This window comes from Microcaecilia unicolor, chromosome 2 (assembly GCF_901765095.1).
Source record: "Microcaecilia unicolor chromosome 2, aMicUni1.1, whole genome shotgun sequence".
Lineage (NCBI taxonomy): Eukaryota > Metazoa > Chordata > Amphibia > Gymnophiona > Siphonopidae > Microcaecilia > Microcaecilia unicolor.
Window position 1 is genome coordinate 208,899,953 of NC_044032.1, and position 24,955 is coordinate 208,924,907.

The 24,955-nt window shown below is 42.2% G+C and overlaps 1 protein-coding gene across 3 annotated transcripts in view; it reads right to left on the reverse strand.

Annotated features, from left to right (window-relative positions):
• Positions 1 to 24,955, reverse strand: part of AGTPBP1 (ATP/GTP binding protein 1) — a 237,825-nt gene that overhangs the window by 96,559 nt on the left and 116,311 nt on the right. For all 3 annotated transcript variants that reach the window (XM_030193670.1, XM_030193671.1, XM_030193672.1), the window contains 3 exons: positions 21,171 to 21,287; positions 9,108 to 9,844; positions 873 to 956 (listed from right to left, as the gene is read on the reverse strand). In XM_030193670.1, coding sequence (XP_030049530.1) covers positions 873 to 956; positions 9,108 to 9,844; positions 21,171 to 21,287 — 938 coding nt within the window. The remainder of the gene's footprint in view (positions 1 to 872; positions 957 to 9,107; positions 9,845 to 21,170; positions 21,288 to 24,955) is intronic.

Here is a 24,955-nt window from a genome sequence, read left to right on the forward strand (position 1 = left end):
AACATGCATTAATGCAAGTTAGGTATTTGTACAAAAACACCATTGAGAATAATGGGGCTTGCATCAAATAACATGTGCCAACTCATGTTAATGAAAATTAGTAAAGGAAGGCTGTAATTTTGTTCATACTACTTAAATTACTCTGGCTTTCCTGTGTACCATCGCTGTTTTAAGCAACATTGTTCCCAGTAATGCCATACGGCTATCACTCTATGGTCGCGTGAGCGGAGTTGGAGCAAAAGGCCTTCATAAAATATAACCAGACAAGTAAAAAAGAAAACAAAACTCCTCTTATTAAACAAAAACTGAACCCTCACTGGTACAGTAAAAAATAAGGGTCTCTTTAGTTTCAGAGGCAAAGTTCACACAGGCCTGCAGCTAACAGGCCTCAAGCCCATAGTACACACAGCTACCTGCAGGACTGCACAGCACAGGTCTGGCTCCAGCCAGACCCCAAAGACAGTATTCTTGTAAAACAAAAATTAAACTCAGCCTACCTTACCCAGGTTCTGGTAGCTTGTATATAAGCTGGGGAGACCTATACTGCATGGCGGCTACTCTTCTCCCAGGGCCTCCCTGATCTGTTCTGCCAGACTGGGCTTTTATTTCCTGTTCACTTCATCTGTAGTTGGAACTAAGGGTTTTAAGGTGGCTCGCAGTACCTGAGGGATTGTTCTTAAGGGCGAGAAGCAGTGTTCTATATACCTCCTCACACACCCAATAAACAGAACCTGTGTTACATGATGTCCAACTGACGATCAGAAATTCCCCAACATTTTAGTTACTATAACATCTGCATCAAAACCCAGCAATTATAAGACAAAGGCTAACAAAAGCAGACATCACTACTTGTGGAAATACAGTGGACCTACCTTGGATTATCAAGATCGTATACCACTTTGTCTATAACATCACTTGGATAAATCAGTCTCTCAATATCTTGAGCAATTTTAGTCCTGTCATAAGAAAGGAGTTGTCACTTTCATACCATGACTACTGCAGAAGCAAACAAAATTTACTGAGGTGCAAATTTGATGTTACTGTACGTTCTTCTACATCTGTGCTATACAAAGATATGCATACACGGAGTCTAACTGAAGGGCTTATTTCCAAAATCTGCCCAGTCTATTAGTTGCATTGGATTTGGCAGGTTTTGGAAATAAGCCCTTCGATTATGTCAAATAAATTTTTAAAATACAATGAATAAATGAATGGCCAAAGGAAAAGTCTATTCCTGGCTAGAGAAGCTACATTTAAAAACCTGTGCACTACAAGTGGCACGACAATCAGGTCACTATTCAAATATAGCAGTCAGTGTTTAAAATTAGCCATGTATACTCTATGCCTCTATCACATACCAAGCAGTGCTAAGTATACTGTAGATAGCAGCAATACTCAAGTTTAATATCTGTATGGCTAAGCTGTTTAATTTAGGCAGGTTTTTTTCTGTCCTAAATTAACCCTCATAGCTATCAGGTCACATATCACTGACTATCTAAAGAGTTAAGCAGAACACCCACGCTCTGCCCCAGCATTATATGGATGGTACTGGGGTAAGGCTGAACTTTCAGCGGCAATACACAGATAGTGCCACTGAAAATTCTTAGGGATAGTGGCAGCCCCTATACAGAAAAGTCCTTTAGAAAATCAACTTGAATATTTTTAGCATGCATGATGATAAAAATGTAATCTGCAAGTTGAACCGCTTCATGGTCAATGAGCTACATTTTAGCAGGTATGCACAAAACATAGCTTCTGTGGCCTGTGAACACTATTAGGATGGTATGCCAATGCTTCTTATTTTCCAATAGTACTTGTACGTTCATTACCAAGCATACAGTGAATGAAGCACACAGACTCTAATGCATTGCTGAGACCTCTTGTTCTAAACCTATATAAAAATAAAGCTGACATAACAGCTGTTTGTCAGAGCAGAATCCAAAGAACACCCAGAACCCAGGAGAGATGCTAAAAAACAGAAGCAAACCAAAAGGAATGCAATTTAGTTGTTCTGTCAAGAATGACTGGCATTAGAAAGTGAATGAGCTAGCTCCAACACATCCATCCCATTTATGCCAGGGATGGAAATCTGGTAGCCTTGAACCAGAGGACACTGGCATCCAGTCAACACCCCCCCACCCCCCCCACACACACACCAATGAACAGCCCTGCAGTATTTGGGTGGCGATAGAACTTTGACAACTCTTCATGGTGAAGTCTCAGAACACCTGCAATTATCTTTGGGCAAACTAACCAGAGCACAGCTGTGGCCATACACCTGAGAAGAGCATTACGTGCCCTCCCCTTTCTATGGTGTTCCATCCATCCATACCATGCCAAGTGTGTCTCAACAGGCCATGGACAATAGATAGAAAGGCTACAGAAAGATGGTCAGCACTGGGTAGGAAGAGACTACCTCATAAGCAACCCACTTAATTCCCATTCAATATAAAGGAATTATATCTCAACTGCAACAGTTTAGTCTTTGCTGCAACACCTTTCTTGCAGACTGTTTGCACTAATTGAGAGCAAGCAGAACACAACACACATGCAACGGAACATGTCTGCACAAGCATGTCAATTTAACGGAATGAGAGATGGACCTTTATTTACGCTACAGTACTGCGACATGTGCACAACAATGTTTAACAAACCATCGTCATTTGTGAACCTTTAGTTTAAAAGAAATTGAGGGGGGCGGAGCAAGATGGCGGCGGCGATGAGAACGCTCCACGAGTAACTCCGTGTATGCGAGGTTTAAAACCCTATCTTCGAGTGAATTTTTCCTCAAATATTTTCTTCTTGAACAATAGCCTATAATGCCACACACGAAGAGAAAGGGTTTGGTAAGGGCCGTGACCCATCCGGCTCTAACATCAACACCAACCCAGCAAACTATGGAAAGTTACCTCGTGAGATCCGCAACAATAGCGACAGGAGATCCCGCTGAGATATTGGACCAGGAAGAGTCCATTCTCTTGGGACAGGACGTTTCATTGTCCCCTCCATCGCATTACCCGCCGCCTCAGCCCGCAGAGCCCGATAGTGGGGGCGGTACCAAAGACCGCGACAGCGAGGAACGGACCGCCCGAGTGGGGCCTGCGGTCGAGGTTTCTGCTGGGATTTCTAGAACAGCATTACAGAATCCAGGGAAGGGTTCATCTGAGGTGGTAACGCTTGCGGCGATTTGGGAAACGTTACAGACTGTGATGGCATCAACTGGTAAAATAGTAGGGCTTGTGAGTAATGTTCAAGAATTATCTGTTTCTTTTGCATCGATGAAAAATGAGATAACTGAGAAAATTAACCATCTAAATTCAGAAAATATTAAATTGAAGGAAACATCGTTAAATCTGATAAAAGATACTACAATGATAAAAAATAGACTGGAATACTTTGAAAATTACAACAGGAGATTGAACTTGCGTTTATTAAACTTTCCTTGTACTCCAGTTTATCCTCCATTGGAGATATTTAAGAGAGATCTAATAGAACATTTGAAATTTTCTCCAGAGAATATACCACCACTTAACAAAATTTATTTTCTACCTACAAAAAAGAATGGTGAAATACCACCACAAGGAGACTTAAATGTATCAGATTTATTAGAATCCTCATTAACCTCTATAACGGAGAGAAGAACTCTTTTGGCTTCGTTTGTATTTCAGCAAGATCTGGATTTAGTGAGGAAGATGGCGCTAAGAAATATACAAACTCCATTTTATGGAGGGAAAATCTGGGTTTTCCCAGATATTACAAAACAAACTCAAGCCAGAAGGAAAGACTTTCTTTCATTGAGAGCTGCAACAGTAGCGTTGGGAGCAACTTTTAATTTGAACTATCCATGCAAATGTAATATAAAATATATGGGTGTGAAATATGTTTTCCTTTTTCCTGAACATTTGAAAGTATTCATAGAACAGAAAAAAGTAATAAAGTACTAGTTTATGTCTCGTAGCCTGAACACAACCTGAATGGGTAATTAAGTAGAATTTAGTGTGGATATAATCGTTAAGCCTTTTCTTTTGCTATTTTAAACTATTCCTAATAGTTAAGAATCCTATCTCCGAAGGAACGACTCCTAACCCCCTATTTTGGTGGTCTAATGTAAGTCATACATATTACTACAAATTGTTTGTTTTCTTAATTTAATAGATTACTGACTGTTTTTTTTCCTATTCAAGTGTAATACTTGTAACTAAATGAAAAATGATAAATAAAGAATTAAAAAAAAAAAAAAAGAAATTGTCTTGTCTAAACAAATATTAATGTTTCTTTGAAGTACATGCTAGTGTCTCCTTCCTGGCCACCTCCCCTCTTCCCCTCTCCTCGCATCCACACATCCAACATCTCTTGCTTGAAAAGCTCCATTCCCTCCAACTTTCACAGCACCCTGTTAGCTAAGCCCTTGAAACAGCATACACCCCCAAAGAGTTAACACCTGGTCTAAGGCGCATATTAATTTTCAACTTAAAGTATACTAAATAGAGCATGGAGGACAGAACACAATTCTATTTAGCAAAGCTTCTGAAGTTCCTTCATTTACATGCACATACAAGCTAGTATTTTTCTTAATACAGTCTAGTGTGCACGCTAGAGATTTCATGTTCAGCATACCACATATAGCTGTGTATAGGTCACAAACGTTTGACCATTTTTAAGAGCTAAATTCAGTGAAAGGAAGGTGAGGGGGACATATGCAAGGTGTCTACCCTTCCTTCCCCATGCTGCTGCTTTCTGACATATATGTTGCCAGGATTATAAAGCAGCTTTGGCGCCAGCACGGGGCCTTCCTCTACAGGCCCGCATTCAGATGCACTGTCAGGTTGCACCTTCTGCTTGACAGGAAACCCCCTTATGTAGAAAATAGACCCTGCCCAGTGCTTCCTAGGGTGCACCAGCTTGGGCAGGACACCGCTATCTTGCAGATGACGGCGCCTTCACGCAGGAGCGAATGAGCATCACTCCTGCCTCCTTCAAGGTATGGGAGCTGGCTAGGTTTGAGGGCGGTGGGAGGCCCACTAGACTACCAGAGATTTTTGGAGGGGAACATAAAAGGGGGTGAGGGGTCCAGTAGATCACCAGGATTTTTGTTGTTGTTGTTTAAACACTAGGAGAGGAGGTGGTTGGGTCAGGAGGAGGGCAAGGAGTCCACTAGACCATCAGAACATTTTTTAAATTAGATTGTAAGTAAGCTCTGTTGAGCAGGGACTGTCTCTTCATGTTCAAGTGTACAGCACTGCGTATGTCCAGTAGCGCTATAGAAATGATAAGTAGTAGTAGTTTTTTAATGTTTAGGAAAAAGGTGAGGGGTAAAGTCAGGTCGGGAAGGGGGCTGAATTTTTAAGCTGAGTACAGGAGATGTTCGAGTAGGTTGGGGGGGGGGGGGGTCACTGCACAAAGCAGACCAGGGAAGGGAGAAAAAGGGTGCACCAGGCACCTCTCCTGTCAACCAACCCTTCTATATGATGCAGACATTCAAATATTTAAAAGGTATTAATGTACAAACAAACCTTTTTCAGAGACAAGAAGGCAGTTGAAGTACAGGACATGAATTTAGGTTGCAGAGGGGGGTGCCAACCCAGGAACATCAGGAAGTACTTTTTCACGGAGAGGATGGTAGATATCTAGAATGCCCTCCCGCAGGAGGTGGTGATGAAAATGTTAACAGAAATCAAAAATGCGTAAGATAAAAACAAATGAATCCTTTATTGAAAAAGAATGGAACCAAATAAACTTAGCAGTGCTTAGATGCCAACTCTAGTAATTGGGAAACAAATCCAGTGCCAGGCACTTCTACAGTCTGTGCCCTGATCATGGCTGGACAGGTCTGGATGGGCTGGAGTGATGCTTTGATGACAGCTTCAGTAGATAAAGAACAAGGCCAGTGCCGGACAGACTTCTACAGTCTGTGCCTTGGCAAGGACAAATCAAGATCAAGTCTGCATATGTTATGCTATGAGTTTATTCTGTTGGGCAGACTAGATGCACCTTACAGGTATTTATCTGCCATCATTTACTATGTTACTATGTTCTATGCTTCCCCGGACCTGAAGAAAAGTTTCCCCATGCTAAACACACACTGGAAAAAATTTTGAGCTTGGCTCCAGGGAGGATAATAACTGCTTTAACATGCACTATAATGCGGTCTGTGATAATGGTTTCAGCAGGATACCTGCACTGAAACATTTTGAGCTAACTGGCGCAGAATAAAATGCGTGCAAACCTGGTGTTAACCACATGTTAACTCTGGCAGTAGTCCTCTCTGTATCTCCATCACCTCCCCTGCTGTTCTAGCCTATGCATCCACCATCCTTTCCATGAGAAAATATTTTCTGATGTTACTCATGAGCAGGGGTGGACTGACCATTCAGGCTTTCTGCTTCTGATGTACCTGAAAAATTTGTTACTGTGAGTTTTAGCCTCCGCAGCAAGTTTCTCTTCAAATTCCCTTTTATCCTTCTTTATTAATGCTTTGCATCTGACTTGACAGTGCTTATGCTGCTTCTTATTTTTTTCATTTGAGTCCTTTTTCCATTCTTTGAAGGACAATCTTTTGGCTGTAATGGCCTCTTTTACTTCACCTTTTAACCATGCTGGCTGACGTTTTCACTTCTTTCCACCTTTGTGAATACGTGGAATGCATCTGGGCTTCCAAGATGGTATTTTTGAATAATGTCCACACCTGATTTAGTGTCCTAACCTTTGCAGCCAATCCTTTTAGTTTCTTTTTAACCATTTTCCTCATTTTATTATGGTTGCCCTTCCGAAAATTAAATGCAGCCTCAGTAGATTTCCTTTGTGGGTTCATCCCTGAGCTACTATCTGGGATGAACCCGCAAAGGAAATCTACATGGCAACAGGCTGGGTCACCCAGGTAGAAATTCTCCATATGTACAGTTCTATAAACCAGCAGATCCAGCAGATGACCCCTAATATGGGAGGATTGGGAATGTGGCAGACAGAATCACCAGAAGGCGAGAAAATCAAGCTCTTAGTCTTAACATCCCTAGGGTTATAAGATGCAAATTAATATCACATTAGCAAACTTAGCACAAATATTCAAGAGGATTTCAGTAAAATAGCTTTCCGAGGCAGACTAGCTTCCTGGAGGGTGATAGAAAAGAACAAGGCATATGGATTCCAACAACGCAGGATCACTTAATTTGCAGGCAATAATCGAAACCAGAAGAGATCAGTTGGGACAATAGTTCTACTTTGAAGAAGGCCTTATAAATGATGGTGATTCCACCCACTCTCTGTTTAGCTCTAGTTTGATGAAGGACCTTATAACCCGGGGGGGGGGGGGGGGGGGGGGGGACATACAGCATTGCGTAAAGGATACTCTGTTGAATGAAGCCACATTTCAGAGACCATCAACAACCCAAATTGTTTCTCCACCAACCAATCCTTAGTAACATCAGTTTTATTGACCACTGACCTAGCATTTACATACCCAATTGGAAAAGGGAGGTAGGAGGTGGAGACCGAACTAAATGAAGGTAAAGTGGTTAAATGGCATCTGGAGGAGGTGGTTCCTTGTCTCGCATGAGTACAAGAGAAGCTTGCCCGGAATAAGGTTATACGGGAAGGGACTGAGCGATTAATCCTAATGAGAAATTATAATAGGGATCGAACACTGAACCTCCAGTGCAGCAGCATGAAGCCAGAGCAACAAAGCACAAATCAAAAAACAGCAGAGCCCAGGAACAATGTTCACTTCATGCAGCATAGTAAAAGTCACACTTACAGATTTGTCCAGGGCAGACGAAGGACAATGGAGTTGCCCTACTCTGAAGAGCCATACCCAACACCACCCGAAGTTCCACATGAAGGGACGCACAAAGGGACATGCCCCTTTGGCACACCCCTTTTGTGCGACACCTTGGAGCAAGGTCTCCCTATGTTGTTAGAAAGTGCTGACGTCAGAGCTAGCAGCGTGATTCAAATGACAACAGTCTGTACACTGGCAGGGGAGAAGCTTGTGTGCAATTCTGGATACCACTAGATGGAACTGGTCCAGGGGGTGGCCACTAAAGTGGTCTTCTACATATACTTTGGAGAAAAGCAGAAGAAGGGAGATGTGACAGAGGTATTTAAATGTCTCTGTGGCAAGAATACAAAGGAGGCAAGTCTCTTTCAATTAAAAGGAATCTCAGTAATGAGGGGGCATAGGATGAAGGTTAAAGAGGATACTTAGTAGTAATCTAAAGAAATACTTCTTTACAGAAAAGGTGAAGAATATGTGGAATGGCCTCCCTATGGTGGTGGAGACAGACTGTCCCATGATTTCTTGAAATCAGATACAAGCATATAGGATCTCTAAGGGAGAGAAGGAACAGACAACCATATGGATTGGCAGACTTGATGGCAGATAGGCCGTCATTTTCTATGTTTCATAACTACCTCATACTGCCAATCTTCAGATCTCTGTTCAGCTGCTGCACTCCTCCAGCTACCACCACCGGTCCTCAAATCCTCCCTACTGCTTTACTTCATATACTCCTGCCACCACCTCATCTAGCCTTCCATCTACAGCTCCTTTCAGCTACCCCATTTCATGCTACCACCACCACTCTTCAAATCCTATGAGATAATACTTAGGGCCCCTACACTCCCCTTCCAGATTCTCTTGCCCCTCACGTCCATGACTTCTGTCCATTCCATAAATGAAAACATAGAACTCAGTTTTCCTTAGACATTGTGCCTTACCCTCGACCTGGCCCCAATAACCAGGGGGGGGGGGGGGGGGGGGAACACAACAGCTTGCTGTAATGAAGGTTCACAACACCAGATCTCTGCTCTGTTAATAAAAAGACCTGTAACTAGGAGGAAACTGATATATTGGGAGAAATAATTCTTCCACATATAAGTGATATATAGCAGTAGAAAAAAAATCTCATATTTGGTATCATATTAAAATAGAGTGCAAAGTATATTTATGTATGGTACTTTAACAATTATTGTATTTGACCTAAAAATTAACACACAAATCAAAGATGAATAAAGCCCTTTTGCCTGTGTCAACCCACAAAAAAAAGTCTGTACCTGTTTTTCGAAAGAAAGAAAGAAAAAAAAAAAAACACAAAAACAAAAGGAAAACTCACCTTTGCACACCATAAAGTCTTTCAAGAATGGTTTCTTTAAAAGGTGGTGGGATATGCCCAAAGTAATCAGGGTACGCTACATCGGTGTAACTGGGGATAGATTTTGTATTTCTTGTAACATCGATATAGAGGTCAGAGTCATGAAGGGGCATCAATTCTTCTATGTCATGTATCCCTAAGATCACTTGCTCCCCTGAGGAATGTAAGCCTGAGTCATCATCATCCTCAGGATCAACCCTGGTACAGCATAACTGGCTGAGATGGACAGATCCCTTGTCAAACAAAGAGTTCCCAGACATGGAGAGCTGCTGGCACTCTTTATCGCAGGGAAAATGAATACAGGGTTGAATGGACTTGACCTCTCTTGTGGACCTACAGCCTGCACTGCAGCACCGGTGTTCTTTGTAGTCATTCTGCAACGTGATTCTGTCCAAGCCCTTCACTATGTCGTTGCTTCCACAGTTTTGTGCCGAAAACGGTCTACTGAGATCCCTTGGTTGCTGTAGCATTGAAAAGCCAAGATCTTTCTTCAAGTCCTTCTTGGTCAAATCCAAAAAAGTTGGTCTCTTGTCATACTCCTCCCAATGGGCAACGGTGTTGCTCTTTGAAGCAAACCTCTTCAAGATGGAATTGGATTTGACAGGCTGCTCCTCTTCTGCTGTTGGGACAATAATTGGACTGCCTCGATTTGCTCCTGCTGATAAAGGCTTTGATTCCATGGACATAAATTCACATTCCTTTATGAACAAATCAGAGTTAGTAAAAAGCTAGACTTTCACAAATTAAACTGCAACCAACAAAAGACAGCGTAAAACAGTAAATGTAACTTTTGTTTTATAGGAAAAAAATATTACACCATTCTATGCTTATTCTTGAGATAATGTCTTAACACCTGGATTCTATAAATGGCGCCCAAATTTGCACGTGATCCTGAGATCTGTGCTCAAATAAATTAGTTAACCAGCTGCTATGACTGCTATCAATTACTGACATTAATTGGCATACAAGTCTGGCTGCACATGATTCTAGAACAATCTGTGCCCAAATTTTCTCACATGCCACCCAAAAGGGGGGAGGGAGGAGGCCATGGGCAGGTCAGGAGAATTCCAAAGTGTCAACACACAGTGTTAACTGAATCTGAGGGATGCATGCTCAAGTTGCATGCCAGGATTTACACTAGGTTTCACCTGGCTTAAGTCCTCAAACCCAAAGTTGGCAATGGGAATCCCCGCTAGGTGTTATTCTATAAAGAGTGCTCATCCCGAGTGCTCTTTATAAAACAGTGCTAAGCTTTTAGGGTGCCTATTTTTCGGCACCATTTACTGAATCCAGCCCTTAATACATACATATTGCTTACTCGGCTTTAATGACACCAAATGAATGACATAAAATGTAACCATTTCACGGTTCACTTTTTCCCCACTGCTGCTCACTCAATTACTGCTAAGTTTGACACACTAAGAGCCAGGAAAACTTGGTTCTATAACAGATGCACAGGTCCTCTCCTTAGAAAACATTTGAGAATATACAGGCCGATATTCAGCCTGCGGCAATCAGTAGTTTTTAAGCCACCGACAGCTGTAGCCATATTTAAGCCCACATATTCAACACCAGGCCATGACCAGACACCAGCATTTTATATCCAGGGTCAGGTGCTGACCCAACAGTATGAGGGTGCCAGCCACCCGTATAGCTAAAGAGGCAAGGATAGGACTGCCTTTGTGTGGTTGTATGATTATGGCCAGTACCCCCCTGACTCTGCCACTGGACCACCGGGGCACTACCCAGGTAGTGCCATGGTGGTCAGAGCCGATATTCAGCAGTGTCGCCTGGTTAAGTGCCGCAGAATATCAGCAGCCACCCTGCACAACCTGGTTTAATTGGACAGGAGCCTCTCCTGCCCAACTAAAAAAATTGACGAATATCGACCCCATATTACACACAGCAACTATTAAATGACACTATGTGGACCATTTTCAAAGGAAGTTATAAGTTAACCAACAGGTGATAAATGTATTATCTCCTTATCTGTCACCAGAGCGAACAAGAAAGGCCCTGTTGATGCTCAATTCCTGCAGCCTTTGGCCTCTTGTTCATCTTAATTTCCTTAACACAACACAGAGAGGGTTGGAAGTACAGAACAAAGTCCAAGTGTCAAAAGAGCACCAAGAACCTCCAAATATGGAACAAAAGTTCCTTTAATCACACATTTTATATTATTACTACTGCGACCCCTGACGAAGGTGCTGTGCGCCAAAAAACGGCCCATGTCGGGTCTTTTCTTTTGAAGACTGTTGTCCTCACTGTGTGATTAAAGGAACCTTTGCTCCATATTTGGAGGCTCTTGGTGCTCTTTTGACACTTCATCTTAATTTCCTTACCTGTACATATAGTACAAGGGTATAAATATGTCTAGCTGCTGCAGCATTATCCATAGAATGAACAGATGAAGGGTGGCAACCAAATCAATTTATACAGAGGGAACATTCAGTGGTGGCTGGCAGTGGCTACTATGTATATTTGATGATGCTGAATATAAATATTAATGTAAAAGTCACTGTAAACATTTAAATGTAAACTGACTACTGTTGCTGAATATTACCCCCTCTGCCGACTCTCTCTTGAAAGCATTTCTTTGACAACTTCACAGCTTGCAGTGTTTTAACCAGATGTGCACCAAGACCACGGTCAGCACTGGTAGCATAAGTATTGCCATACTGGGACAGACCAAAGAACCATCAAGCCCAGCATCCTGTTTCCAACAGTAACCAATCCAGGTCACAAATACCTGACAAGATCCCAAAGAAGTACAAAACATTTTATACTGCGTATCCCAGAAATAGTGGCTTTTCCCCCCGAGTCCATTTAATAACAGTCTATAGACTTTTCCTTTAGGAAGTCATCCAAACCTTTTTTAATCACTGCTAAGCTAACCACCAGTACTGAGTCTCCACCTCCCAGACATAACATGAGGCATTCATTATCCTCGAATTCTAGAAAGCTGCACGCCCAGATTTGTGACTAGTGCCCAAATCTATGCACACAAGTTAAAGAATAAAGTCAGTTGCATGCATAACAATTTAATGAGCTGATAATTAGGGTTAACGAGCAGTAGGCTATAATCAGCCTTAATTGGCAGCTAACTGGCACCAATTAGCAGTTATGCGTGCAACTGCCCTTAGTAGTGCAACTTCAACAGGAGGGATAGGGTGGACCTGGGAGGGGCATGGGCATGTCAGGCAGTTACACTTGTGGGTTATAGAAAACTAGCATTTACGCACTAATGGCCTACAGTTAGACGTGAGCAGTTAGGTGCATAAATTCAGACTTACGCTAGTATTCTATAAAGGCTGTTGTGCACACAACTGCCATTATAGAATTTGCACTTAGCACTCATTTATTTTATTATTTTATTTTTGTACCCCGCGCTTTCCCACTCATGGCAGGCTCAATGCGGCTTACATGGGGCAATGGAGGGTTAAGTGACTTGCCCAGAGTCACAAGAAGCTGCCTGTGCCTGAAGTGGGAATCGAACTCAGTTCCTCAGGACCAAAGTCCACCACCCTAACCACTAGGCCACTCCTCCACTCCACTCAAGATCATCATCTCAGAACCTAATTTTAGGCGGTCTATAGTGAATTATGAGGCTCACACAGTTGAAGGCATCTCTTGTTTACAAGCAGTGGGCCACTCCTTTTCTCCACCCCTGCACTTCACTCCAGCATACCTCCCTATAACACAGGGGTTCTCAAACCACTCCTCGGTACTCATCCAGCCAGTCTGGTTTTCAGGATATCCACAATGAATATCCATGAGATAGATCTGCTTACAATGGAGGTAGTGCCTTGAAAACCTGATTGGCTAGGTGTGTCCCATGGACTAGACTGAGAATTCCTCCTTGATTTATTGCATTCTTACTGGCTCTGCTGTGCCTTAACTCCTTCTCCTGCCCCTATCTGGAGCCCAACTCCAGAGTGCCTTACCAGCTTCATTCTGGTACCCAGTGTCTTAAATATCCTCACCAGGGGCATAGGCAGGTCTTAGGGGAGTGAATTGTGGGCAGGGCATGCATTTCCTCTTATTTCTTCTCCCCCACCCCACCTCCGGTAGCATTAAATCCTACATTTGCTTGTGGGGATGTCCAAGTCCCGCCATCTGTTGCGGTTCACTGTCCAAGCCCACTCCCGCGCTGAATGAGCACCACAGAAGTAATCAGCGTGCTTCAGTCACTGATGGCCACACTCCTGTAGGTGTTCAGTTCATGCTGCTGAACTGAGCACATGTTGGGAGTGCCAGCATCGACAGCTGAAGCATGTTGCCAACTTGGGCAGCGAACCACTTCAGATGGCAGGGCATGAGCATCCCCACCAGCTACTGAACTGGTGCCACAATTTTGGAAGTGGTCCAGGCCTAAAGTGAGGAGGCAGAAGATCCCATGTCTACGCCACTGATTGTCTCAGAGTTGAAAACTATTATGAACAGTCAAAACCACACAATGCTTTGTAGATCCCGATCTATGCAAGAGAATGAGGTACCAGCTAGAGTAGAAAGGAATAGGTTAGAAGTGCCAGTACATGGTAGGTAAAGTTTAGGAAGTGCGAGCCCTTGGGGGGCAGGGGGGAGGTGGAAGAACCAGGTTTAAAGCTACAACAGTGGTTGTGGGAAGAAGGGATTGGGATTTAAGCAGCATTATAGGAGCCAGAATTTGGGTAGAAAAGCAGAAATTCAGTGAATACATGGAGGAAGGCACTCAGATTAGAGTGGAAGTGTAAGGATTCACACACTTTTTATTTTTATTTTGTTTATATCTGAGGCAATGGAGGTTGAGTGACTTACTCAAGATCATAAGGATCTTTCCTGGTTCTCTGCCCATTGCTCTAACCATTAGGCTACTCCTAACAGAAGGGTGAATGAGGACCCAGTGATTGGATGACAACTAGTGAAGATCTGAGGAAAGAAAGAGTCTTTGGGGATAAGTTAATGAGTGGGGACTCAAGGATTGGGAAATGGTGACTGGGTGAGGGGTATGACTGATAACTATGAGGAGAATATATGTGGGAGTCAATTAAATAGAGCTGAGGCTAGGAGACAAGGGCTGAAAGTTGGAGAACACGTCAAGCTAGTAAGGACATAGAGACAAGTGAGAGAGAAGCAGTTGGAAGCAGCAGGAGCAGGACAATGAAGATGACAGAAATATAGGAGAACAGGAAATGGAGATTGTATAGGAGGAAACAAAAGTGGTCTAGGAATGAGTATCAGGAAAGATGTTGGGGACTGGTGAGATGAGAGGCAGAGAAAATATATGTAGGCTGGAAAGGTCGAGTACAAATTTGGAAATAAGAGGAGTAGGGAGTATGTGAAAAAAAATGGACTAGGAGGATCAAGAAGGAATGAGATGATAGAGATAGCTAATAGGTATATGAGAGATAAAAACTGGGAGACTGACCCATAGCATGAGTATCAGTAATGACAACTTAAATATCGTAGAGCCCGGGGGAGCTACGTTTACAGGAGACACTTTTAGAGTGAGCACTGAGGAAGAGGGGGGGGGGGGGGGTGTATATCTCGCATCAGGCCATACTGTCCTATAGTGAACCTATCATGCATTATGTGCTCAAGTGGGAATGAGATGTGGGAAATATGTAAGAGTATAAGCAATGGGAATGAATTTTCAAATATTTGCTTAAGGTTTCAGTAGCTACTCTATCATGTCCAGAAATATGATCATGTCTCCCCACTGGCTCCCAGTAGAAAAACAGATCATTTTTAAGACTCTTACACTTGATTTTAAAAGCTTACCAATTAGGTCAACCCGAATATTTATCTAACCTCACTATCCCCTTGTCCCACTACACGGCTACTTCGTTCAATGATCACCGCCTTTGTCTTCCTAATCCCTGTGCTGCCCAGCTAGAGTAAACCTGCCATTGGGCCTTCTTTTTTGCAGCTCCTTTCTTATGGAACTCTATGCCACTCCAAATCAGTGAGGAACTATCATTCAAAAAGTTTTAAACTGCTCTAAAAAAACTGGCTATTTCACCAGGTATTCAATTTGCCCTGAGGTATTAGTCGTTTTTCACCTGGTTCCTGCAATGCTTATCTCTCTGTCTTTTCCCGCACTTTTCCATGCTATCCCTTCTTGGCTTGACCTTTTCATCCCTATTTTTCCCTGTTCTCCCTATATCTCTCTGAACTGACCTTTTTCTTGTGTGATTGAGTCCTTCCGGTCTGTCCTATTCATATTGTAATTCCTTTCTGTTGTCATCTTCATGTTTTTAGAAATTGTGACCCACTGTGATCTGCGAGTTTGCTAATGGTGGTATACTAGACCCAATAAACTAACTATAGTAATTTAGTTGAAAACGGCTATAAAGTTCTCGGTCATTGGTATTACACACCATAACGTATTGTGAAGATGTTTCATCAGGGTTCAGGCCTGTGCTGGCGGAACTGTGGAGCAGTTGGAGACATGTACCATATTTGGTGGACTTGTCCTCAGGCACAACAGTCCATCTCCTCAGTATTTACCTAGACAAGTAAGGAGCAACTCAGCACAACATTAAAACAACTTGCTAACTTAACACAAACCAGATAAGCAAACAAATATGTGGACCTCTCATCTCTGTATAACTTGTAGAGAACAAGAGATATGCAGGAAGCACCATGCAAGGTGACTGTCATTCTTTGATCCATTACTTCACACTGACTAAACATCTCAGAAACTTCGGGTCAGTCTCTGGAATAATGGAAAGGACTAATGGAAAGACAATTATCAGTTAAGACCTAGTTTATCCTTTGATTACGTAGCTTCTCACTATTCCAGAACTTGTGGGATGTTCAAAAGCAATCCCTAGAGTGGGTGGGATCCTGGTGCTGCCACCCTGAGGACAGAAGTCCCAAAACTGACTTCCGAGAGTGCCGCAAAGTCCACCATGTAGTGCTTGGCAAAGGTATGCAGTGTTGACCACGCTGATACCTTGTAAACATCAGCCGGAGACAATAACATAATCTCCACCCAGGATGTTTCTGTAGACCTAATATAAATAGAGACCACAATGCCTGAGGACCTGCTTTCCTGCAAGCAAATAAGTTGATGCAACAGTCTTCTTCGGCCATCTAGCAATTGTGGGCTTGGAAGCCATGAGACCAAGCCTCTGCTTTCCAAAAAGCACAAACAACCTGTGCAATTTGTGAAACTCATTCGCGACTTCCAGATATCTAATGAGGAGTTTATGCACATTGAGAAGCTTCATGGAAGAATACTGAGCTTCTTCGTCCTCTCAGCAAAAGGACGGAAGCTCCAAATTGGTTGAGAAGAAAGGCTGATACCACCTTCGGAAGAAAGGAAGGAACCATGCGCAGGGAAGCCCCTACCTCTGAAAAGCGAAGAAGGGGACCCGACAAGAGAGCCTCAAGTTCTGAAACCCTATGTGCTGATGCAGCAGCCACCAAGAACACTGTCTTAAGCATAAGATTTTTCAAGAAGGCCTTCCAGAGTGGCTCAAAAGGAGGCTTCTGAAGAGCCCAAAGGACTAAATTAAACTTCAACTCTGGACACGGCATATGAAAGGGAGGCTGAAAGCAGCCCATACTCAGTGAGAATCAAATATCTGGGTGAGCTGCAAGAGACGTCTTCTGTAGTCAGCCCCTGAAACAGACTAAAGCCGCAATCTAAATGGAGAACCCAATGCTGATCCTTTCTGAAGGCCTGCCTGGGATATGCATAATCTGATCATAGAAGGTAGAAAGTCCACACAGAACACCAGCCCTTGAATGTCCTCCACACCCTCGCATATGCCATGGATGTAGATCATTTCCGAGCCTGAAGCAAAGTAGCAATGACCGAATCAGAATAACCTTTTCATCTCAACCGACCCCTTTCAATGGCCAAGCCATAAGATCAAAAGAGTACAGATCCTCAATGAGCACCATACTTTGCTTCAGTAGGCTGTATACCTGTGGAAGACAAAGAGGACTCCCATCCAGAAGTTGAATCAGGTCCACATGCCACAACCTCATAAGCCAATCCAGAGCTACGACAATTATTCAACCCTGGTGCAATGCAATCTTTTCAAAACGTGACCTACAATGGGCCAAAGAGGAAAGACATACAGTACTTGTGTCCCCGACCAGGACTGCAGTAGGGCATCAATCCCCATTGAGCCCAGTAATTTCTGACAGCTGAAGAACTTGGGCACTTTAGCATTCTTATTCATCACCATCAAGTTGAGAAGTGGAGAACCCCATCGGTCCACTATCAGCTGATATCCCTGGCTAGATAGTTCCCATTCTCCTAGGTCCAACGAGTGCCTGCTGAGAAAGCCTGCCTCCACATTCAAGTATCCTGTGATGTAAGCTTCTGACAAGCAGAGAAGATATTTTCTGCCCAACTCAGGAGAGAGACTACCTCCACTGCCATCAGACATCAGCAGGTACTGCCTTGCTTATTGACATAAGTCACCTCCCTCACACTGTCAAAGAAAATTTGGAAAGGGGCCACCGCCAGAAAGGGAGCAAAGTTGAGTAAGCATTCTGCACTGCCCTGAGCTCCTGTTCCAGCCAGGTGCCCTGTGCCAGATGGAACTTATAATGAGCTTCCCAACCCAACTGGTGTCTGATGTCCCCCCCCCCCCCTCCCATTGTGCTATCGGATAGGGAGCTCAAACAGTCAAATTCCTGAGTGACAACCACCACTGCATACTCCATCCAGCAACCAGTATCCAAGGAAAATGAAGGTCATACTTCTGTGACACCGAACACTAGCGGCTGAGAAGAGATTCCTGTAACAGCTGCATTTGAGACCTTGCTCATGGCACCACTCACCGCCACCGTCATTGATCCCAAAACCTGAACATAGTCCCAGACCATTGACCTGCCTTGACTAAGATGACTAATCTGTTGAACCAGCTTCGACCTCCTGCACTCCATGAGGAATATCCTCTTCCATACTGTATCGAATAGAACGTCCAGATACTTCAGCAACTACTCATCTCAAAATTGATCATCCAACCCGACGACTGCAGAAGACGGACAACTTTGACTGTCGTTGTCATGTCCGAACAGGACAACACATGAATGACCCAGTTATCGAGATATGGGTGAACCAATTCCCTGGCATGGAAGGAAGGCCGCCGCCACCACTACCATAAACTTGGTAAACATTCTTGGAGCTGTGGCAAGACCAAAGAAAAAAAGCCCTGACTGGAAGTTATGGCCCAACACTGCAAAACATAGAAACCTCTGATATGGTGGCCATATGGGTATATGTAAGTACGCCTCTGGATCGAGGACAGTGAGAAATTCTCCCGCTGAGCCGAGGCTATGACTGCTCTTAGTGTCTACATGCAAAAGGAGGACACTCAAGAGGCAGCAGTACAGACCTTTGAGATCTATGACCGGACTAAAGTTGTCTTCCTTCTTTGGGACAATGAAGTAGATGAAGTATCTGCCTTGTCTCTGTTCAGCCTGGGGAACTGGAACAATAGCCCGGAGAGCCAGTCAGGGCTTTTTTTCTTTGGTCTTGCCACAGTTCCAAGAATGTTTACCAAGTTTATGGTAGTGGTGGCGGCGGCCTTCCTTCCATGCCAGGGAATCGGTTCACCCATATCGCGATAACTTCGGCAGCCTTGACTCCCTTTTGACAAGGAGACTGCAAGAAGAAATGAATGACCAGGCAGGAGAACTCTTAACTTGTAACCTTCCATAAGTATATCCAAACCCACTGGTCTGACGTGATTGTGGCCAACTCCTCCTGAAACTCCTGAAGACATCCTCCCACCAGAGGAAGAGCAGAGTGTACTAGCCTCGAATCACTGCGAAACTCTGGAGGCACTGGGTGCTCTAGCTGACTGAAAGAAGGACTTCCTGTCCGCATAAGAGGAAGATTGGCGTGTCTGAAAGAGGGGGAGTTTTGACCATACTGCTGATGATCAGGCTTAGTTTCCCCCAGTTCTTTCACCAAGTAACTGTGTTAAGTGCTTTTGAACATTCAGCCTGTTGATTTTAATGATCACAGATTTCACTTAAAACATCAAGTTAGCCACTCATGCCAGCCTAGTCTCTCTTTCGCCGTTTCAGCACATTGGATCTCTATACAATCAAGCAACACAATTGTAAATTCTTCCAATTGCTTGTCTCATCTTCCTTCTTGACTCTTCATTGACCTGCCTTACCTGCCTACTCTTCATCTCCTGTTATACTCTTATAACAAATAACTTAAAGAGGGGTTGCAAAGGTTAAACAATTAAAAGCAAAGTATACACTGCTTGAAAAATACTATCTTAGAATCCCAGAACAAATGGTATTCTACATATTTATAAGCTGACAGAATGGATCATTTTCAGCTTGGTTGAAAGATGGAGGCAAAAATTGGCTACTGAAGCCAAAAGTATATTGTACAAAAAATGGAAAGCAAATCAAAATAAAGAAAACAGAAAAGAGCCAAACACTAGCGAACTAGAAGCAAAGCTTCAATAATGCAGAACTAAAGAATTTAAATAGCTGCATGAGAAGTGAGAAAGGGGTCTATATTTACTGAAAACAGAGTTCTGAGGTGGCTTGGTATCAGACCCTGGATACAGAGAACCAGAGGGCTTCCAAGAGTGCCACAAGCTTCTTCGACTATAGAGGGGAATAAGTAATTTATCTCCTGTTAACAGTAGAGAGGGTGTGGTAGCCGTGTTAGTCCACTCTTAAAGGTTATCAATAGAAATCAATTATTGATCTCCTGTTAACAGAAATGCAGACTCAATTGGATAAGAATCTCCTTGGCTACTCTGATTTACCACAATATTTCAATCCAGTGGCTATATAAAAGGGTCATGGATTTGTACACTACTTTGTGGTATATCATTTATTGTATGCAGGTACTCTCTGTCTCTAGTGGGCTCTCAATCTAAGTTTATGTACCAGAGACAAATGAGGGTAAGTGACTTGCCCAGGATCACAAGGAGTCAGTGGGAATCAAGCCCAGTTCCCCAGGTTCAGCCCACTAAACAAACCATTAGACTGCTCCTCCACTGGATTCAAGCACTACTTTCCTAAAATTCTGCTCCCATACCAGCCTTCCTGATGTATTCCACTGATACTGATCCTGCCTCCACCCTGTCTCATCTGGATGTGACTTGAGTGACTTCTGAACTGAATAGGCTGGCCTGTCAAGATCAGGATTCTGGTACTTGAGAATTTTATGTATACTCTGGGTCTCTGCTAATATATACCTGCTGGACTACTTCTGTAGATGGCTGCCTACAGCATCACCATTTTGGACAGTTGTTGTGCTTTAATTAGTTTTTTTGTTTTGGTTTTCATAACACTTATAAAAGCAGGAAATTGGGAGGAAAAATCAGAAGTAAAAGACTAAATTTCTAACAAATGAGCAAAGCAATAAGGTTATACCAAAGGGAAGACTATCCAAAGACACGGTGAGTCTGGAGGAATGAACAAGATCATAAATTGAAGATGTAAAAATCAGGCAAATTTAAACAAATAAAAGCCAAAGGAGGATACAGCATTGGGAAAGGGGAAGGGGAAAATGGATAACTTGCGAAGGCCAGAAACAATGGACAATTTTAATTTAGGATGAATCATGTCATGTTAGATCATGATGTTGTGTCAATTGAATTCTTGGCAAAATACAAGAAAGAAGTCAAGTAAGAATACATTCTACTTGGCACGGTCTGCTACATTCTACTTGGCATGGTCTACTACATTTATTAGGATTTATTTACCGCCTTTCTGAAGGAATTCACTCCAATATAATGCAAAAAAGGGAAACTCAAGCATGTTGAAACCTTTTCAATACAAAGAAAATACAATCTGTCAAAAATGACTATTTTGTGTCAGAGAAAAACTGTTATAATTTCACAGGAAGCTTCAACAAGTTTCAGAACAGCTAGGGTTTGTTTTTTCCTTTCCCCCTTTTCAATCTAACAAATCCTTGCATTAGCTAACAGAAGCTTGTGTACATCAGTTCATTCCACAATCGCTGCAGATCAAGGTTTCCAGCTGAATACTATTCAATATATTAGCATGGAAAAAATAAAGGTATATGTCCTACTTTACCTGAAAGTTATCTGTCAGCTCTGGAAAGAAGCCTTCATACATTTTCAGATCCTCCACTGTTAGTCCCAAATTTTGCGTGGGCATCAACTTGTTGATATCCGTTTCAATGTCATCATTCTGTAAGCAAGAAAAACACCTTAACTAATTGAACCGCCATGGCACGTTACATGACAAGCATCTCAAATTCTAACTGTTCCAAAGATTCAAATAAACTAATGCTCAACTGTAAAAAAAAAAAAGGATAGGCAAGCATGTCTGTTGCAACTGTTGTATACGCTGTTATCTTAAACTAGCTAGAATTGCTTCTCTCACTTAATTATTATGTATAGAAGAAATGTCTTAAAACAAGATGCCTGGGACACTGGGGAATTGCTCCTAATATTCAGATATTAGGGTTAAAAAAAATTCTGTACCAGCTACAATTTTCACAAAAACACATTTGCCAGCTGATATATTGCACATGTATGAAGGATACGGACATAAAGGGATGAAATGAACAAAATTCAGAATCACAATACTACTACAACAAATATGAAGGGGGCTTAAATATTCCTTTGACAGTCTTTAATCATAATATAAAGTGAACTATGAAAATATCACAATGGACTGGAATCTTAAATATCTTGAAAAATTGGATGTATGAACAAGAAAACTCTTCCATGCTCACAAGGTAGCCTATAAGAATTAGTGTATACTGAAGGTGTACATTCTTAAAATCAAAGGAGGAATGGGCCTCATAAAAACAGATTATGCATATGTAGATACCATCATAGGCCTCTGAGCCTATTTAACAGCAACAACAAAATCATATGGCCAGAATCCAGTTTCATCGTTAAACCTGGACAGGCACTCTGAAAAACAGAAGGTACAAATGAGAATCCACCTGTACAGGAATAGAAACAAAATACGCAAAGCAAGAGAAAAAGCACTTTATTATTATTTATTATTATTATTATTTATTGCATTTGTACCCCACATTTTCCCACCTTTTTGCAGGTTCAATGTGGCTTACAGAGTGTTATTATGATGTAGTCATTACATGATCTTGAATACAATCGATAGTAGGCTGGAGGTAGATGGGGATTTAGATGGGAAGGTGTTGGGTAAGGTCATGAGAGAGGTGTTTTTTGATGAACCTGAGAGGTTTAAGGAATGGTTTGTTTCATTAAGGATGTCTTTTGTAGGCTTTGTTGAAGAGATGTGTCTTCAACGATTTGCGAAAGCTGGTTAGATTGCCCGTGGTTTTCAGGGTCATGGGTAGTGCGTTCCATATCTGTGTGCTTTTGTACGCAAAAGTAGTGGCATATGACTGTTTGTATTTAATTCCTTTACAGCTGGGGAAGTTCAGATTGAGGAAATTGCGGGCCGATCTTTTGGCGTTTCTGGGCGGTAAGTCCACTAGGTTTAACATATAGAGTGGGGCATCTGCGTGGATGATTTTGTGAACGGTTGTGCAGATCTTGAACTCAATTCGTTCCTTGAGAGGGAGCCAATGCAGTTTCTCTCTTAGGGGCTTCGCACTTTCGTATTTGGTTTTTCCAAAAATGAGTCTGGCTGCAGTGTTCTGGGCTGTTTGGAGTTTTTTAATGGTCTGTTCTTTACAGCCTGCGTACAGGGTGTTACAGTAGTCCAAGTGACTTATCACTAAAGACTGTACTAGTGTGTGGAAGATGTTTCTTGGGAAAAAAGGTTTTATTCTTTTGAGTTTCCACATCGAGTAGAACATTTTTTTCGTTGTATTCTTCATGTGGGTATCGAGTGTGAGGTTTCGATCAATAGTGACTCCGAGAATTTTCAGATTTTCTGAGATAGGAAGTGTGCAGTATGGTGTGGTTATGGTAGGGTATTTGTTTGTGTTATATTGGGAAGTGAGAACTAGACATTGAGTTTTTTCTGCGTTAAGTTTTAACTGGAATAAGTCCGCCCAAGAGTGCATGATTTGGAGGCTCTGGTTGATCTCGCATATATGTAGGGGTTAAGGTTTTGATTGGCTAGGAGCAGTTCAGCAAACAAGCATTAAGAAATTGGAAAATGCACAAATACAGTGGGAAATATAAAGTGTTATTCCAGGAACTGTAGGCAGATCAAGTCTGGACACATGAATGGTTAAGAACAGGAGAACTGAACCCTAAGGATGAGTGACAGTTGCAGTTTAGGAAACTGGGTTACAATACTGATGAAATGGCTCACAGCAAGAATCAGTACAACAGATATCTGCAGATTGCTGAAAATGTTTATACAGAAAGGCACAAAGTGGCACATCTTATTCACTGGAAACTTTGTAAACATTACAAAATTGCACTGGGATTATGACCCTAAAAATAGTTTGAAGAATGAAGAGGTTGTGATCACCTGGGACATCCCTATTCTGACAGATAGATGCAAGAAAACTAGACATAGTGGTGAATAACAAAAATCACCAGAGCAGCTTGATCACAGAGGTATCAGTCCCAAGTGATTACTCTGACTCACATAGCGAGAGCGAAGATCCTCAAAAATGCAGTTCAAGACCAAGAAAAAGTGGCAGAAAGATAAGAAATATTCCCCATTGTTTTGGGTGTCATAAGCTTGATGAAAAAGAATTTTCAAGCACACGTGGATAGGTTGCTTACATGTGTTACATCCTAGGAATGCTATAGGGAAACTCTTTTGGGAACCATACAAATACTAGGGTACGCATCAGCAGTAAATTTAAGAAACTGAGATCATACTCCACGTACCCTGGGTCTTAGGAGTGAAGTTCATTTCTGTCACGGTGTGGGCAAAACCAAACCATTAGGAAATATTGCCCCCTGGCAGAAATCATTCCATTATTCATGAAACAAATTTAATTTTTTCCTTCACCGGCTTTCCTATGCTCAAATGTTTTTAGCTGTATAACAGTGCATTCCAATTGAGGGAAAAAAAAAGTGTTAAGAAAAAAAAAATAATTGCATCAGTTTTTTCAGAATTCAAAAATGTAATTCCTAAACTTTAGAAGTGAAAGGATACATAAGTGCATTTAAATGAAAGAGCTAATAATTTAACTGTAATTGCTGTTTTCCAAAGAGAACAGAGAATATCATAATGCTTCTGTACTGCTCTATGGTTCGACAGCATCTAGAGTATTGTGCACAGTTGCAATCACCACGTGTAGATAAAGATGTGGCAGATAGTTAAGCTCTGGAACCTACCTCCAGAGGATGTTGCAGTAAAAGCAGTTAGTGTAGCTGTATTTAAAAAAAAAAAAAAAAAAGCGTGGGCAAATTCCTAGAGGAAGTCCATAAACTATTAAGGTAGATCTGGGGAAAGCCACTTCTTATTCCTAGGGGTAGGGATTTTAACAGGTACTTGTGTCTTGGATTGGTTACTCTTGGAAACAGGATGCTGGGCTATATGAATCTTGGCTCTCACCAAGTATGGCTATTCTACGTTATAAGGTTTATCCAGACTAAATGGAAACATTCCCAAGGCTAAGATTGGGAGGAGGAAGACAGCATTGCATTTACATGAACAAATTTTGAAAATTCCCAATATTTGTGAAGCTTACCCTTGAAAACTTGTGCATGCTAATTAAAATTTATAAATGCAATTTTCCTGCAGCAAATTTTCAAAGCGAAAGTACTTGCCCACGTATGTCATGAAAATCTGGCCAAGGCTGTACAGAAAATTATGCTCATGCTCACAGTATGAAAACCACTTGTCTAATATTGAGGCTTTGAAAGCTCCTCAGGGCTTAATCACATCCATCATTAAGATCAACAGTCAAGTCAGTCCAGTAGCAGTACTGTGTACCTCGATGCAAT